This window comes from Ascaphus truei, chromosome 2 (genome assembly GCF_040206685.1).
Source record: "Ascaphus truei isolate aAscTru1 chromosome 2, aAscTru1.hap1, whole genome shotgun sequence".
In the NCBI taxonomy this organism is placed as follows: Eukaryota; Metazoa; Chordata; class Amphibia; order Anura; family Ascaphidae; genus Ascaphus; species Ascaphus truei.
In genome coordinates, this window is record NC_134484.1 from 132,933,111 (window position 1) to 132,952,604 (window position 19,494).

General features: G+C 47.2%; 1 protein-coding gene across 8 annotated transcripts in view; it reads right to left on the bottom strand.

Moving 5' to 3' along the window:
* Positions 1-11,678: 11,678 nt before the first annotated feature.
* The window catches only part of RBBP8 (RB binding protein 8, endonuclease), a 70,759-nt gene continuing 62,943 nt past the window's right edge, over positions 11,679-19,494 (bottom strand). For 7 of the 8 annotated variants that reach the window (XM_075585164.1, XM_075585180.1, XM_075585167.1 and 4 more), the window contains 2 exons: positions 17,402-17,543; positions 11,679-13,869 (listed from right to left, as the gene is read on the bottom strand). In XM_075585164.1, coding sequence (XP_075441279.1) covers positions 13,772-13,869; positions 17,402-17,543 — 240 coding nt within the window. In that variant the 3' untranslated portion in view covers positions 11,679-13,771. The remainder of the gene's footprint in view (positions 13,870-17,401; positions 17,544-19,494) is intronic. The other variant, XM_075585170.1, reaches the window with a different exon arrangement.

The following is a 19,494-nucleotide window of genomic DNA, read 5'->3' on the forward strand; positions in this document are numbered from 1 at the left end:
CCTCCAAGGCCAGTTTGATCGCGAGGAGCTCCCGGTTACCCACGTCATAATTCCTTTGGGCGGAGGAATTTTTTTTAGAAAAATACGCACAGGGGTGAAGTGGAGCTTGAGGATTCTTTCTCTGGGAGAGTATAGCACCTGCTCCTATATCGGAGGCGTCAACCTCTAAGGAAAATGGCAATGAAGGATCCGGGTGTACCAAGATTGGTGCTGAGGCGAATGCTGTCTTTATCCTCTCGAAGGCCTGGAGAGCTTCGTTAGACCAATTAGTAGGGTCAGCTCCTTTCTGAGTGAGCGCCGTGATGGGTGCTACTACCGATGAGAATCCTTGAATGAACCTCCGGTAATAGTTGGCGAAGCCGAGGAACCTTTGGATAGCTTTGAGGGAGAGAGGACAGGGCCATTCGAGTACAGCTTTGACCTTGCTGGGGTCCATAGCGAGTCCAGTGTCCGATATAATATAGCCGAGAAAGGAGGTAGATCTTTGGTGGAAATGGCATTTCTCAAGCTTAGCAAATAAGTGGTTCTCTCTTAAGCGCTGCAAGACTTGTTTGACGTGAGTGGTATGTTCTGGCATGGATCTGGAAAAAATCAATATATCACCCAGGTATACAATCACATGATGGTCCAGAAGGTCTCTAAAGATGTCATTAACAAAGTCTTGGAAGACCGCAGGAGCATTGCACAACCCAAACGGCATAACTCGGTACTCGTAATGCCCGTCGCGAGTATTGAATGCTGTCTTCCATTCGTCTCCTTGTCTGATTCTAACCAGATTATAGGCGCCTCTGAGATCCAGCTTGGTGAAGATCTTAGCTCCTTGGAGTTTGTCAAACAATTCTGTTATTAACGGAAGAGGGTAGCGGTTCTTTATGGTAAGCTTGTTGAGACTGCGATAGTCTATGCAGGGTCTGAGAGTTCCATCCTTTTTCTTGACGAAGAAAAAACCCGCCCCTGCAGGTGATGAGGATTTACGAATGAACCCCCTCAGAAGATTCTCCTGGATATATAGTCTCATAGCCTGAGTCTCAGGTATGGACAATGGGTATGATCCTCCTCTCGGGGGCATGGTACTGGGTAGAAGATCGATAGGGCAATCGTACGCATGATGTGGCGGACGTTCCTCTGCCTGGCGTTTGTCAAAGACGTCGCAAAACTCTTCATATATCTCCGGTAGCTGTATCCTGTCAGGATCCGTGAGTTCCAGACCTGCCACCGATTTAGGAGTAGCGATGCAATGTTCCAAGCAATAGGAACTCCAACGTAGAGGCGTGGACTCTGTCCAGTCGACGACTGGATTGTGGATCCGAAGCCATGGGAGTCCCAGAATAACGTCCGTGGAGGGAGTGTGGATAATATCCAGTGTTAAGGTCTCGGAGTGAGCGTCACCGGTCGAGATTTTAAGGGGCACAGTTTGCAAGGAAATGTACGCAGGTTGCAAGGGTCGTCCGTCGATGGCTTCAAGGGCTACCGGTCGATCTTTGGGTACCAACGGTATTTTATTCTTGATTGCGAAATCTTGGTCAACGAAGTTTCCCCCTGACCCCGAATCCAGAAAGGCCCGTGTCTGTACTGTGAAGGTCTCACCGGATATGGAGATGGGTAGGTAAATCCTAGTAGAGGGTTGAGGAGGGGGAAAGGTTGCAGTACCCAGCGTGATCCTCCTTATACTCACTGGGCTTTGGCGTTTCCCGGTTTAATGGGACAGTTGAACACCAGGTGTCCGTTATTGCCACAGTAGAGGCACAAGCCTGCTCGTCTTCTCCGTTGCCTCTCAACAGGTGAAAGAGTAGTCCCTCCTAGCTGCATGGGTTCGTCTAGGATGGGAGTTGTGGAGAGTAGAGGGCCTATGGTGGAAAAAGAGGAAGATTGTATACCTCGAGGGTGTTTGTTCTTTTCCATCTTTCTCTCTTGTAGACGCTGATCCATGCGGATGCACAGGCTTATCAGATTCTCCAATCCAGCAGGGCGATCAAGAGATGCCAGTTCGTCCTTCAGATGTTCGGACAGACCCTGTGAAACCCAGTGATTTAGAGTGGCGCTTTAACACAGTGCAAGTGATCTAAAAAAATATAAAAGTGGTGAAACTGAAAAAACTCTCAACCTTCCAGGGAATATACACTGATTCCCTCGCAAAACGTATGGATCCAGGGGGGGGGAAGGGAGCAGGATCGTCAGGAACACCCAGAAAAAAACATATACATACAGATCATGGTGTGGTATGAAAATAAATATGAGTCAGAACTCTGGAAAAACGTGGCTCTTATGAATAACCTACTTACAAGAAGTAGGAATTTAACCAGCGTTTGTATAGGTAAAGATGAGTATATTGGCTCTTCTACTTGAGATCGCAGACTGCAGCAGACTAGTAGTTTAAATGGTATGCCTGCTGGGACTTTAACTTTCACAGTACAGCAGTCGCATTCGTTCAGAGAAGAGAGGGAAACATAGTGTTTTACCAGGTAACACCAATTTTTATCGTAGTAGCATAAAAGATATGTACTCACAATATATCATGTGAACACAGTCACATAAAGGTATCTTGAGGGCAACGGCGGCTCGGCAGATGGAAAAAACGAAAAGGGTCCTCCACTCCACTCAAACTTCCCTCCGCGAGGGTGCCCCCTCGTCCGGTGCCGATGGATGGCGTCTGTCGTCACTTCCTGGCCTGGTGGTGACGACTTCCGGTACGGGCGGGAAGATCGGAAGGTTGGAGGGCTCGCCTGACCGCAGCTGCACCTCTGGGGTAGGAGCAGGTTGACAGACTGCTTCCTTCCTTGACTCGGCTCAACGCGTTTCACTGCATCCGCAGCTTCCTCTATTAGGAGGGAGAAAGACCACAGTGGGTCTATATCCAGCAGAATGAGGCACTTGCAAACTAGGGAAGTGGGGAGGGGCGGGCTTAAAACCTGGGAAGGAGGAGCCACTAACCTCCACCAGCTGGAACATTTCCAATATATATACGATGTCTTTTATACTATTATATAAATCTACTATATATTTCTGAAAGTGTCCTATGTGTCCGGGTCTGTATGTGTCTCCCTGTGCCCCTCCCCGTGTCCCTAGCGGCAATCTCATTGGACCTTGGGCCAGGCCAATGAGATTGCTCCCTTGGGCCGCCCGCCCCCGCACACCTCTCATTGGCCTGAGGCGGAGTGAAGGGCACACACACACACACACACACACACACACACACACACACACACACACACACACACACACACACACACACACACACACACACACACACACACACACACACACATCACTATACACACACACACATCACTATACACACACACACTCACACACACAGACACACATCACTATACACACACACACATCACTATACACACACACACACACACACACACACACACACACACACACACACACACACACACACACACATCACTATACACACACACACACACACACACACACCACTATACACACACACACACACACACACACACACACACACACACACACACACACACACACACACACACACCACTATACACACACACACACACATCACTATACACACACATCACTATACACACACACACACACATCACTATACACACACACACACACACACACATCACTATACACACACACACACACACACACACACACACACACACACACACACACACACACACACACACATCACTATACACACACACATCACTATACACACATCACTATACACACACACACACCACTATACACACACACACACACACACACACACACACACACACACACACACACACACACACACACACACACACACACACACCACTATACACACACACACACACATCACTATACACACACACACATCACTAAACACACACAACCCCCCCACACACACTGTGTTACATACATTAGCGGGGCTCACAGTGTTAGCAGCACATCTCCCGCTCTCTTCCCCACCGGTCCCGATGGCTCCGCCTCTTCCTCCGCCTCTCCCTGTTTCCCGCGCTTTCACCCCCCCCCCCTCCACGTGGGAGCTGCCGGACGGGTGAGGGAGCGGCCGGACGGGTGAGGGAGCGGCCGGACGGGTGAGGGAGCTGCCGGACGGGTGAGGGAGCTGCCGGACAGGTGAGGGAGCTGCCGGACGAGTGAGGGAGCTGCCGGACGGGTGAGGGAGCTGCCGGACGGGTGAGTGAGCGGCCTTCACCTCCCCTCACTCCACTTCCCCTCCCTTCCACCTCCCCTCCACCCCCCCCCTTAACCTCCCCTCCACCCCACCTCCCCTCCACCTCCCCTCCACCCCCCCCTTAACCTCCCCTCCACCCCCCTCTTAACCTCCCCTCCACCCCCCTTCACCTCCCCTCCACCCCCCCTTCACCTCCCCTCCACCCCCCCTTCACCTCCCCTCCACCCCCCCCCCTTCACCTCCCCTCCACCCCCCCCCCCTTCACCTCCCCTCCACCCCCCTCCACCCCCCCCCTTCACCTCCCCTCCACACCCCCCCCCTTCACCTCCCCTCCACCCCCCCCTTCACCTCCCCTCCACCCCCCCCTTCACCTCCCCTCCACCCCCCCCTTCACCTCCCCTCCACCCCCCCCTTCACCTCCCCTCCACCCCCTCCCCTTCACCTCCCCTCCACCCCTCCCTTTCACCTCTCCTCCACCCCTCCCCTTCACCTCCCCTCCACCTCCCCTCCACCTCCCCTCCACCTCCCCTCCACCCCCCCTTCACCTCCCCTCCACCCCCCCCCTTCACCTTCTCTCCACCCCCCCCCTTCACCTCCCCTCCACCCCCCCCTTCACCTCCCCTCCACCCCCCCCTTCACCTCCCCTCCACCCCCCCCTTCACCTCCCCTCCACCCCCCCCTTCACCTCCCCTCCACCCCCTCCCCTTCACCTCCCCTCCACCCCTCCCTTTCACCTCTCCTCCACCCCTCCCCTTCACCTCCCCTCCACCTCCCCTCCACCTCCCCTCCACCTCCCCTCCACCCCCCCTTCACCTCCCCTCCACCCCCCCCCCTTCACCTTCTCTCCACCCCCCCCTTCACCTCCCCTCCATCCCCCCCCTTCACCTCCCCTCCATCCCCCCCTTCACCTCCCCTCCACCCCCCCTTCACCTCCCTTCCACCCCCCCCTTCACCTCCCCTCCACCCCCCCCTTCACCTCCCCTCCACCCCCCCTTCACCCCTGCTTCACCTCCCCTCCACCCCCGCTTCACCTCCCCTCCACCCCCCCTTCACCCCCGCTTCACCTCCCCTCCACCCCCGCTTCACCTCCCCTCCAGCCCCGCTTCACCTCCCCTCCACCCCCGCTTCACCTCCCCTCCACCCCCGCTTCACCTCCCCTCCACCCCTACCTTCACCTCCCCTCCACCCCCACCTTCACTCCACCCCCACATTCACCGCCCCCTTCACCCCCACCTTCACCCCCACCTTCACTCCCCCCTTACAACCTTCCCACCACCTCCCCCCCTTCCCACCACCTCCCCACCACCTCCCCCCCCCTTCCCCCCTTCCCACCACCTCTCCCCCTTCCCACCTTCCCACCACCTCCCCCCCAGCCCCCCACCTCCACCCTTCCCACCTACCCCCTCCACCCCCCCTTCACCTCCCCTCCGCTCCGCCTTCACCTCCCCTCTGCCCCCCCTTCACCTCCCCTCCGCCCCCCCTTCACCTCCCCTCACCATCCCCCCCCCTCACCACCCATCCTCCTCACCTCCCCTCCGCCCCCCTTCACCTCCCCCCACCACCCCTCCGACCTCCCCTCCCCTCCTTCAATGCCTTTCGTCCGCCCTCCTGCCTCTGCCTTTCGCCCACCCGCACTTCTGCCTTTCACCCGTGCACCGCTCACACCCCTGCGCCACACAGCCACCGCACGCACTCAACACACACCCGCCACTCGCCACACACCCGCCGCCTCACACCCTAGCAGGACCCCGACCCACAGCCAGCACTCACTACCCATGCGCCACCCGTACTGAACACCCACCTGCCGCCTCACACACGCTCACACCCTAGCAGGACGCACGCCTCACATTTTCACATCACTTATGTCACCAAAATATACATTGTACTGTGGTGTGTTTACAATAAACCATTTTTATACAACATCGTATTACATTTTATTCCATCTTTCTTTTCAACATTATTATCCAACCTTTCCAACAAATAGCCACCATTTATAAATAATACTACCTATTACGCATTTACATCCCGGGCAACGCCGGGTCTCTCAGCTAGTATATATATATTTTCACTTGTAAGATCCCTGCGTGGAGACCTATGTGGATGTTTCCCCCTAATCCCCACCCCCCATTCACCCTTTTCATTTTCTGTAGCCTCCTTCCCCTTCCTTTTAAGTTTTGAAAAATAATAAAACACAAGTTTAAAAAAAAAAAAAAACAATACAAAAATATTCTTAATATCCACTAGAGGGCCCCAAAGATTTACAAAATCAGCCTTCACAGTTCTTTACAGTAAGGGCAGTTAAAATGTGGAATTCATTACCCATGAAGACTGTGATGGCAGATACAATAGATTTGTTCAAAAAAAGGTTGGACATCTTTTTAGATGGGAAAGGTATACAGGGATATACCAATAAGTATACATGGGAAGGATGTTGATCCAGGGATTAATCCGATTGCCAATTCTTGGAGTCAGGAAGGAATTAATTTTTCTCCTTAATGGGGTTTTTTGTTTGCCTTCCTCTGGATCAATAAGTAAGTATAGATATAGAATAAAGTATCTGTTGTCTGAATTTAGCATAGGTTGAACTTGATGGACGTACGTCTTTTTTCAACCTCATCTACTATGTAACTATGTAACTATGTAACTATGTAGTTAGTTGCAGGCTTAAATTTTGTTGTTTTTGTATTTATATGCGTTGTTTTACTGAACTGAGTTTTGTTTTGGAATATTGCACCTTCCATTTCTATTTATTCTAATTGGAGTATCTATTTTTGTGTGCACTACCACCCTTTTTGAGTAGACAATGACTTTAAGGTATATATGTTCAGGGTTGTCATTTTCTTTCGGAGTGTTGAGGCTAAAAATTCTATCTGCCTTTTTTCCCTTGTCATAGAAGAGTTGGTTAATCCTCCTCATAGCTTTCTCCGGGTCCACTATTAGGACCTATTAAAGTTCTAGTCTAGTAGTATCAATAATGGTGCTTATGGAGGGGTTGGGGGAGCTCTGATCAGACTTCTTCTTCAGGTTTTGTCAATTTATCATTTAGGTTTCTGACTTTCATCTTCTTCCTGTGTTGCTATACTTGCCTCTCATGGTAGCTTTGTGTACCGCATATACAGTAATGTGCCTAATGAAACCTAATTATTATCGTTCAGGATAAAGTATTGGATAAGGGCATCTTTCACGGAATTGCTGCTCTTGAGGACTCCAAGTAGAAGATCATTAATACGCCACCTGGAGCTTTGATTGCTTATTTGATACCTTTTAGCAATGTAATCACTGGTACATGGTTTGAACAAGAAAAATGGTCTATGTCGGCTTTTATGTTACAGGCTGATTCAAATGAGTATATAATCAATACGTGTATATTGTTTGAGAGGAGCCGAGTAGGTTGGCTATCTTCTTGTCGTGGGATTTGCTAACCTACATTAATCAATGAGAGCACAGTCCTTCAGAGCTCTCCTCATAGTTTTTGGTCGAGGTTACGCTTTCACAGATCAGGTAATTTGACCTCTTGCATGATCTAGAACAGGGGTGCGCAAACTTTTGGCTCTGCGCCCCCCCCTTACCTTGTATCAAGCATCAAATTACACCGCAGATCATGTGATGTCACGTGACTCTGCGGCGTCATTTGATGCCACGTTGGCTGAAGCCATCGGAGTCAAGGTAAGTCAATTACAGAGGCCTTGCGCGGTCCCCCGGCATTTAATTTAAATGCTTTGGGGAAAAGCGTGGGGGCCTCTATAACCGCCTGGTGACGTTCATTCACCCTTTCACACCGCCGCCCCCTCCAACCCCCCCCCCCCCAAAATCTCATGCACCCCTGGTCTAGAATAGTGTTTAGATCCCTCCTGAAATGAGGTGACCTTTCCTGTGCTGCTTTCTAATGGGGAAGACCTTGTTGAAATAGTGGGACTGGCGTATAAGCTCACTAACGTGATCTCTTCTGGATCTACCTTCCCCACCATGATAACATTCTGACATCTCTATCCACTTTCATGTAATGTAAATTGAAGGATATACTCGAACTTAGAAGAATAGCTACTCTGGCTTTATGTATTGCAGGAGCCTTCTTCTCATGGGGTGAATTCAAAACGTTTACATTCAGAGTCACCACAGTTACATATGTATTTCTAGGCATTAGTCTAAGCAAAATGAGTCTGTCAGATCAGCACTAGCTAGAAAAGCTTCTCCTGGTGAGTTGGTCGCCTATATGCAAACAGTTACTGTATCCTACCCATTCGGTATGGATGAAACGGAGAGGAATTGGTAAAAATAAAATAAAAAAGGGAATTAATGAAAGGGAGTGTGAGACCCGAGAACGTGTCGGGCCTTCAACTCTGCACTTGGGAAGGGATATTGTTTGTATACTTTAAAGGGCAATTTGGGGCCCATAACAGATGAAGAAATCCAAAATGTCGCACAGAGAGGTTGGCTTACATACAAAATCATAATGTAATTCTAAGGCTCCTTTGGGGTTAGAATTGAAGTTTACAGGAGAAGCACAAAAATACCGATTTCTGCGTGAACTCACACGTGGCCATGTGAGTATTAATGTTATATTCCCTTTTATTTACTAACCACCCATTCTCATCATTTATTTAGAACATGAGGGTCTTTTTCATTGAGAGTTTCCTTATGTGAAGAGGACAAAGACACCTCCTTAAAGATCACACTCACACCTGCCCGTGAGAGTGTTTGCAGTCTTTTTCTGCTTTTGATATATATACTCTCAACCATTGGAGTCAGGCATTGTTATAATTATTTGTATTGTCCCTAAACATTTGTTTTTACTCTCATTCATTTACTCTGAGGGGGACACCGCAATTGTGAGTTGCTGGTAAACTGAAGAGGCCATTATCTGGATCAGAAGAGAAGAAATACCACCCCAGGAGAACATAGAAGGAAAAAAAAAAGAAACCTTGATGTGACAGCATTTGCACAAGGCTGTGTAAGTGTTTGTTATTATACACTCCACCATCCCCACGTTTACCAGTTCGGGAACTTATATTGTCGAGCTCAATCACTTTGAATTTGTTACCCCTATCATCCCTCAACCTGTGCTCCCCCTTTTTTCTTGTATTTCTGCACCATTAAGGATCCTGGATAGATCCTATTGGGGTTTGAGTCATAGGAAGAGACTACGAAGCAGATGGGAACCTTATATACTTTATAAGGTCGTGATGCTCTGAAAATAATTTGTTATTTTTCCCATATATTTCAGTTTGTGGTATCTCTCTTTGCCACTGTCCTGTGAGCCCAGCAGGAATTTACAAGCTGACAAACAACTTTTGTAAAACAGTTAACACCATCAAACTCCTCAAGTATACACTTAAAGGAGCAATCCATGCAATATCCTACTTGTGTGATTAAAAATAAAAAAAAATCAGTTCTGTAGTATTAGAGAATAATTAATGCATTTTTAAATGAGTTTTAATATACCGAGCATCCTTTGATTTCTATAGCAGGTTTAGCACATCTCCCCAACAGTGCACAAGATCTTTGTAACACTTTCCTGTTTGTGATCATTTGTTGCTAATATTCCCAGCAGTTTGAGCTGAAAACTGTAATAGATAATGTTGCTTTAGTAATATAAGAATACATTGTAGCTGCTGAGTTACACTGACTGAAGGATTGATTTGAAACAAAGGCAGCCATTTAGTGAACCCTGGGAAGCAGGATTTTTCTCATCGATCACATGGAAAATCAATCGATAGGCAGCTTAGGAAATTAGTTTTCAATAAAAGATAATCAAATGCTGTATATATTAAAACAAAAACCAAAAAATATATATATATATATATATATATATATATATATATATTAACCTCGTTGAATTGCTTCTTTAACAAGATATAAAAGAACGTGAACAGTAGAACCCTGTACCAGGCAAGGCAGGTGTCAGATGTCCCGGCAGTGAGTGGGAAGTTGGTGCAGATGGTCATGCCAGGGTCAAGAGTGTTCATTATTTTCAGGTGGGTACTTGGGCCGCTGCTTTCCACAGATTCCATTCTCACGTTTTTGGCAAGGCGGTTTCATCCCCTTAACTTGGATAAAGCCGGGTCTGTGTTGTGACGTCTGAAGGTGTCAGGTGGGTCCTCCTGCCCCAGGAGAGATCTAAAATATGGGCCTTCGTTCAGAATCCTCATGGTAACGGATTTGCCATTATGCGTGGCCTTGAGACGAAACAGGAAGCCCCAACAGTATCAGACACCTTTGCTTCCTCAGGGACCTTGCGAGATCTCTGAACTTTCTCTGCTTCAGTAGTTACAAGCGCAATTTTGCTGAAAGTGTAGTTTCGTGCTCTTGATCTTATTTGTAGTTGCAGTTCTACTTTTATTCAGTATCTCTTCTTTCACGGAGAAATAATGTTGCGCTACAATATCTGAAGACCCATTTTGAACAAATGATTTCCCCTAAAGTTCATCTGGCAAAGACAAGTACTAACCGTTAAAGTATTCAAGACCAGCGTCCTATATGAGCAAAAAAAAAAAAAGAGATCACTGAGGCTACGACTCTGAATAGCTGGGAACGGTGAGGCACCCAGTGAGAATAACGCCATGGGGCCGATCAGCTGTTGGAGATTTCCCTGTTTTGGGTGGATGGCCCCCTTGCTTCGATGGTGAGCGGCATAGAACGCCGACAACAGCGGGTGCTTTCCAGCACACAAGCCATCGGCCTATGGAGAGGGACGCCTGCACCATCCGAGAGGACGTCCAGTGTGATTAACAGACGTGGAAAGTCTATCATGCCACCCAGCCTCCTGTTTATTATACCCAAATCCTTATATTCCCTTTTATTTCTGTACGTGCACATCTCCCCATCCATTTTTACCAATAGACTTGCTCAAATTACTATGCTGTGAGGTCCTGCACTTTTTCTTCTCTTTTTTGCTCATATAGATGGCGATGCCCTGACATCCCTTTATGAACCAGCAGCAGATCCTCTGATTTCCATAGGGACGTTTGAATTACTTATAAAATGTGATAAGCCAAATTGGTACAGTTGGACCCTGCAAATACGGCGGTACTGCAAAGGGGGGCTGAGTCCGCGCATGCGCAAAAGGGGGAACTCTGGGACGGCGTAGGAGGTAAGAGAGACGGAAAATCGGCGGTGGACATAACAAATGCTATGTTCCGCTTTTCAGCGGCGGCCTGGAAGGGAACCCGCCGTATGAGTGGGGCCCTACTTTTGATGTTCCCACTGTAGTTAACTATGTGTTTGTTGTGCTTAATACTGCATTTTTTACACATTGGGTCAGTCTCAGACCTATCACTAAGTGTTTAGAAAATTATATATTCTAATATTAATATATACATTGTGCGCGCTTTGGACAGCTTCTTGTCCTATATGTCAAACAAGGTAACCATTCACTGTTGGCTTCAATTGACATATATGGAGGCATTGTATACTGTACGAAATGTGATGACACGAGGGGGTAAGGCGTGCCCTTTAAAGGAACCTATTTTTCAACTTGTGCACACAAAAGAGAGAATTGTCACCCACGAAAGGTTTAATTGACCTGTTTTATTATTACAATTAGAATATCACAACTATAAAAAAGGGAAAACAAAATTAAGCTTTCATTAAGTTATCCAGTGCAAAACAGAGCACCCTACTTGTTAAAAAAAAGGTGCTAAAACCCCCCCCAACAGATTTCCACATACAAAGGAAATATACATATTAAATATTAGTTGTGTGCAGGTACTTTATTTGGAGATATAGAATTATCCATTGAACCCCCTCGCTTGCTGGAGGGATTTGCAACAGCCTACCCATTCATCACAGATACAAAACACTAGATCTTTCAGCGGTAGAAATCTTTGGCCCATATGCACTCCCAACCCAAGACATCCTAAAGCTTAGCACACTCTAGTGCATATGGGCCGCTGCAGGTTTGGTCAGAGTGAAGTGTTACTACTATGAAGAACATGGTGAGGATTTAGAGTAGGGGTCTCAAACTCAGTCCTCAAGGGCCACCAACCGGCCAGGTTGTATGGATATCCCTGCTTCAGCACAGGTGGCTCATACAACCTGGCCTGCTGGTGGCCCTTGAAGACAGAGTTCGAGTCCCCTGATTTAGAGTAATGCAGTGTCCTCTACAGCATACAGTCCTGTTTTAGGCAGTGTTTTTTTCAACTTCAATAAAATAAGACATTTGTGTCACTAAATCTAACAGATTCTTCAACTCTAGTGGCACACACCAATCCTACAGTTTAACAAATATCACAATGACCTAATTTGACAGAGGTGCCAATTTTGAGATAACGGGGGAGATATAGCAGTGAAAATTGCAAATAGAAATTTGTTTGGACGCATGGCTCCATTTTCTGCTCGCATTTGCGTCAAATGTAGGACACTTTCTTACATCCGATGCAAATTGTTGGCAAGAAAGGTTTATGCCCCCTCAGACCCGGCGTATTTTTTTTTAACGCAAATATAAAATACAAGTGACGCAGAGTTTGTTGCATCCCATTACAATATGTGCGCCAGGGAACAACTCCTACCGTCACTCCACAAATCACAAGCCGACGCAAACGGCACAAAGCTTGGAGCAAAGACCGATACATTGATGCAAAGAGACGCCAAATGAAAAGGACGCAATTTGCTTCAATTTTGCTATGGTGCACCATCCCCAATACTTTTACAATTTCCGCTTTTTGTATAATGCAGGATCCCTCAGACTTCGGGCATTAGTGGTTAAACAGTTTACCTATTACAAAAGAAGTGGGGACTAAAAGTGTTAAAACCCCACATTATCTCTGTTTTAGGATGCCGCTAATTTGACCGCATCATATGGGATGTATCAGACACACTGTATCGCTAATCTGCGATTTTAATTGACTTCTATAAAGAATGGATGTACACGCTCTCAAAGAAATGCAAACAGCTTTCATAAAGCCGAATCGCTACGACCTCTATGCAAACTCAAGGTAGGTTGCTGTAAAGTTTATTTCCGTGCTATAGCTCAGGGGTGTGCAAACCTTTCCCCCCCTGCCTGCGCACCTCCCTCCCCCCCCCCCGCCACACCCTTGGCTCCGGCGGCAGATGACATCACGGTGCCGTGGCAACGAGACCCGCAGCGGCATGGCGACTCGTCACCCGAAGCCAAGTTAAGGGAATTTACAGAGGCCCAGCATTAAAATTAAAGTTCTTGGGGAAGAGCGCAGGGCCTCTGTTACCTCAGGCCGCTGCACCCCCTAGTTTGCACACCTCTGCTTTAGCTGATCATAGCGATTCATCTTTAACTAGATGAGCGATACTGCTGGCATGATCAGAGTTTAGCTAAACCAGTGTGTTTCCTAGCAGTGCATCCCAGTCAGAACAAATGGATTAGGGATAGCCAACTAATATCGGTGTGTGTGTGTGGGGTGTGTGTGTGGGGTGTGTGTGTGGGGTGTGTGTGTGGGGTGTGGGATTATTCTACAACTTGGTCTAGATTGGGTTCTCCCCGAAGAAAGGGTTAGGAAACATCGGCTGTGCATTGCATATCCCTTCAGTAGCACAGCGGTTAAAATGCAATTTTGTGGTATTGGTTCAAATCAGATTTAGCCGTTCTCTGACTAAATACATAAAATTATAAAAACTTTGCTGTGCGATCTAGATCTTCTGTTCCTTGCCCTTCGGAGAAAACATTGCATTGTAAGGTTGCCTTCTTCGTGGGCGCTGACAAGGAGAGAGTTCTTCTTTGATGTAACCTATAAGAAAAAACCCCGACAAGACATTACTCATTTTATTTTCCGGTCTCAGTAGAGAACCTGAATTCAAAGTATCACATTTCAAAGCTCAAGGACTTTCATTTGACTTGAGAAGAATTCAAGCAGCCAGCTTGGTTGTGGAAATTGACAGCACATTTCTAAAACTCATGGCATGCTTCATTAGTGCAGTGAAAACTTGTATTTTTTTTTACCCATGGATACACTAAGGCTGAGTCCCCTGTGCCGCTGAGCGCGCTCATGCTTGAGTGGTGATGTCACAACTCTCCAAGCATGAGCGCCGGGTGTCCTTGCTATTTCGCAAGCGCGTGCGCGGGGCGTTGCAGGAAAGCTGAGCGCAGTTCAAAGTCAGATTTTTTTTGTTTACGCAAGCGCCTAGCATGGGTGAGCGTCCGTGCCTGCTCCACGTGAGCAGAGAAATAAAAATTGAAATAGCCAGAAGCAACCTCTCCAAGCACCGTGCTGTCAGCGCGCTCAGCGGCACAGGGGACTCAGCCTTAAAGCTGCAGTTGTGTGTTTTTTTTATTTATTTTTTTTTACATTTATTTTTTTACTTCAATAGTTTCATGTGTGCAATCTCTAGTTAGCTAAAGAACTGTATAGCTGCAGTTCAATTCGTTCTCCATGTATTGTTAGGTCGAAATTTGGTGACATAATTAGTGAAGGGATCTGTTTATATTCTGCTTGTCTGTCAGTGGAAGCTCATGAATATTCATGAGCATTCCTGCACTGACAAGTGCTAGAGGGAGGGCAGGGCTGACAAAGGGGTGTGCCAGGGCTTGTGACAGGACATGAAGGGGCAGTGCCTTAGCAAATGGCTGTTAAAATAGAATACAAGAAAATTGGTCTTTCAAAGTTGTTTTTTTAAAAACAGAAAATGCTAAAAGTATTTTTTCTTACTACAGAACTGATTTATTAAAAAACACACACATGCAGGATATTGACTGAACTGCAGCTGTAACAATGAAGATAGAGATTTAACACAGATCAAACAGTGCTAGTAGAAGAGACTGGAAATTAAGCCACAGATATGCAAAGCTAGTGCTTTTAGGAGGACGTTTGATTGAGGTTAGTGTCAATTGACACTGCCCAACGCCCAAAACACCCGTCTCATTCTTGGGTACCTTTTAAAAAGGCTTCTCCCACCTTTCTTCAAAACCATTTTTACAACCAGGCAGCACAAATAGATGAAAATATACCAACTTCTTAACCTGTAAAGCGCCTGTATGACGGTCACTGCACATCACGAAAGCACGCATGCTTGCCTGGTTTGCTCATATCTAGGGGATACGTTGATCAGGGGCAGAACTAGGCCCCGGTGCAAGTTTTTTTTTGTTTTGTTTTTACGAAAGGCCCCCTCTCCTACCAGTAGAGCAGATGTGGTGACGGAGGGAGCCCACCCAGGCAGTGACTGTGGAAATCGAGCCTGACTTCTGTTGGTGGCCAACTTACGTGTTAGGAACATCCTCCACCACCACCTTTAAGGTCCCGCACCACAGGTAGGGGGTGTGGAGAGAGGGGGGCCCTTTAGAAATTCCAGAACAGCGTTCCAGCACGTGAAATTTGGACCCATAAAAGGTGGTGGGCTCTAATGCAGCCAAACTGGCTGCACATATGGGTGTTCTGCCACCGACTTTGATCCTGGCTCTCGGAGAAGAGAGGCTGCGACCAGGACAGAAGCTTTATTCCTCTGCTCCTGGAATCAGGGAGCGACTCATTTAATTGCTCCACCAAAGTGTCCCTAGTGCCGTAATTCCAGCTCTGACATGGCTAATCATTAATTTATGCTTCGTGTACAAGACGTCATCATACAATAGTACAAAATACTGTAAATTAATTTTGGAAGGGACGGCTACTTTACAGTGCAAACAATCTGACAAATCATGGTCACTGTGCACAAAAAAAAATCCCCAATGATAAAATACAGATATAGCAAGGGTTATTGCTACCGCTGGCAAGTTACAGAGGGATATGTTGGGATATTCTGCATTTTACGTGCCATTGAATCCTATGGATACTAATATAGTCTGTTATGAATAATTATAGGCTAAAGCAGTAAAATTCAGGGCATTATTGAAAACTCTGCTCTCTGATTGGATGATGCCCAGAATAATTTAAGCACCAGAATGAAAACTGCACAATGTGTTTATTTCCAACCAATCAGCTTTCAGAACAGCTGAAACAGGGCAGAGCATTCGTCTGATTGAAGTAACAGCTCTGAGACAGGGCAGGGGATTGGTCAGGACGTATCAGCCAAGGGTTGACTCCTCCCCCTCCCGAGCTGACTGAGATTTTCTGAGCAGATTCAGTTGAATTGGGGTGGGGGGAGTCTGCAAAGCAAAGAAGTAAGTGGCTGTCTGCAGTTTCTTTGTGGCTGCAGTTTGTGTGTGAGTGTGTTAGTAGCAGTGTGTGTGTGCTGTGCTGTTGTATATCTGTGTAGAGGTGCTGTGTGTGTGTGTGTATAGAGCTCCAGTGTGTGTGTCAGTAGCAGTGTTTATGGGTGTAGCATGTGAGTGTAGCAGAAGAGTTTGTGTGTAGAGCTGCTTTGTTGTGTGTGTAGAGGAGGTGCTGTGTTGTGTGTGTGTATAGAGCTGCTGTGTGTGTAGTGGTGCTGTGTTGTGTGTGGTGTGTAGCAGCAGTTTGTGTGTTGAGCTGCTGTGTGTGTGTGTGTGTGTGTGTGTGTACACAGAGGGGCGGCAGTGTGTGATATAGATATCTGCAGTGTAAGCGTATATAGAGGTGGTTTCATGTATTTACCATTTTATTTTAATTAAAATCTATTTAACTATACAAAAGTGAATATAATTATGAAAAACATCTACATTTAGCCTATAATAGTAAACATCCCTTCAGAACTGGGCATTACTGGCCAATAATGCCCTGGCTGGGTTAAAGTCCCTCGGCTTCGCCTCGTGCCTTCAACTCTTCCAGCCAGGGCATTATTGGCCAGTAATGAATGCCCTGTTCTGAGGGGATTATTACTTAAGTAAAATAAAGCTTGCTGCATCTGTACACTGAATTGCTGTGACGGGGACTCCCCTCCTGCAGCACCAGAGATGGTCTTGGGAATCGCAATGTCAGGGGGCACAAACAAGGGTTGTCATTTGGTAAAAGCAATGGTACTTGGTTCAAATGTTTGAAAGGCCATTATTTGGAGGGAAGTGGGGAATGGTTATTGTATTTTAATTAAGTAAAAGTAACCTTAAGCGTGACAACTTAAGGACGGTCGGTATTTAAACATGTCAAATCCCGAAATGTTTGGACTGTACAGTTTCCAGTTGCTTTAACATTACAGAGAGAAACTGCAGTACCTCACACAAACAGCCTTCTAAAGCTTAACTTGCTCCATTAGCCATGTTTATTTGTGTAAGAAATTGTAGTGCTCGACTTTCCTCAGTTACTCAGTGACCAAGATCAGAGAGTGTGGCAAGATTACATTTATCCCACAAAATGTGCTCCTTCGTCCACAAGTGACCATATTGAGTGTGGTCTTCACTGCATGTACCCTACTTACCTCTATCCTTGCAAGTCTGAGTGGAAGGAAACCCAACCTCCCAAAAATTCTCTGGAGTACTGGGTGGGATGTAGCGAAATCGGTGCCTGGAGCACGAAGCCAGCTTCTTTGCTCGCTCTTCTTCTGGAAGATCGGCGTAGTACTAACAATACACAGTACATAAAGCGATTAGCAAGGTTTATCTCTGAGGAAGCCCACCAAGTTGATCCAGCACTGTGCTTCTGGAGTTGGACATGGAATACGGTAACACTCCAGGACACCACCGGTGACGCACCCAGGGTCATATTAGCACCACTGGTTATGCGATAAGCTCACCAGCGGTGGTTACCATTTCACATGGAGGTGAACAAAACCGTAGCAAAAAGGGAGTCAAGCACACCAAAAATAAAAAAAGATCAAAAGATGGCAAAAAAAAAAAAAAAAAGTAATTTAATGACTATAGAAAGTCATCAGGGATGAAGGTGTATGTTGACACCGAAATGTTGGATGCAACCTTGACTATAGTCATTAAATCACCTTGTTTGCTATCTTTTTGTATTTTTGGTATGCTTCACCCCCCTTTTGATCATGATTGTTATTCCTTGACTGGATCGCTTGTCATAGCACCCATTCTGTAATTTTCTATTATCTTAGACGCCTCGAATGGGGCATCCCAAGTAGCTTGACACGATTTCCCCATTTTATTGGTGAACAAACAGTGCCATGTTTATTATTCTGTAATTGTTCTAGTACATGTGACACCAATTTAAATGTACCATAGCTTCAGCAAGTCAGAAACTAATATTGCCAATAACTTATTCAAAACAGCAGTCCCTCCTACTCAGGGATGTTTGTTTTTCCTTTTATAGTACGAAGAATTAGTGCAGTGTTTCTCAACCAGGGTGCCACAGCCCCCACGAGAAACATTCTGCTAGCTTTGTGTGTGGAGGAGGGAGGCGAGCGCTTTATGTGAGGGAGGAGGTAAAGTGTGTGTGGAGAGGAAAAGCGAATGGTTTGAGTAAGGCCTCGGCCAAGCTTCCCGCTGGCGTGCTGAGGCTCAGGGAAAGCGGGCGCTTTCCCTGGCCTTGCGGGTGCTTTCCCTGCGCACCGTCAGGGGGCGGGCCGGTGACGTCACGGAGCTGGTTCGCCCTCATTGGGCGAACCGCTCACGTGACCGGCCCTGCGCGCCGGCAAGCGGGGAAATCTAAAATTCTGGTAAGACCTACGCTTCCGCGCGCTTGCGTAGGCGAGCCCCTACTAAAGCCGCTCTAATTGCGGCTGTAGGGGCTCAGTGCTGAGCGGGAGCGCGCCTCCGCCAGCAAGCAGCAACCATGGACGAGGCCTAAGAGACGAGTGGTGTGGGTGGAGGTGTGTACACACACACACACGGAGTGCAGTATTCATAGGAAGCTGTGTGAATGTCAGGTGGTAAGTAAATGTGATGTGTGTGATGGGTCTGTGTACGTGTCGGCGAGTGCAATACCGCCTGCTACATTTGCATTCGTGGGGAGGGAGGCAAGGTAAGTGGGTGCGAGTGTGGAATATGAGAGAAGGTGGGGTGATTGTGCAGTCTGTGATTGAGAAAGTGGGTAAGTGTGCTATGGAAGAAGAAGGGGGAATGCAGTGTTTTGGAGGGAAAAGGGTGTGTATGAATGGGGTGTGGTGGGTTTGTGCATATGAGCAGGGCGAGTGTGGTGGAGGGGTGAGTGAGGTCTGATAAGCAGGGGCACTCGAGATTTTAAATATCTATCCTCCAGGTGTGCACCTGCTCAAAAAAAAAGTCGAGAACCACTTAACAAGAGTTGTCAGGGAGCAAAAAAAGGATTGTTTCTTATAACAGGGAACCTCTGGGACATGGAGATTTCCCGGTCCATATAAACTATTCCCTCTTGTGTGTGATCCAGTTAGTGCAGGGAATCCCTTTACAATGGGCAGCCTTCCCCCCACACTGACTGTTCAAGACAGCGCCCACTTTTACTTTAAAAGCAACAATCCCACCAAAAAAAAAAAAAATCACATCCGGAACCATAACAACCTGATGGATCAGCACATGATCCATTTCAAAAACATTTTGCTGGGTTTTCACCTGCTCATTCTTTCACTAGCATTCGTTG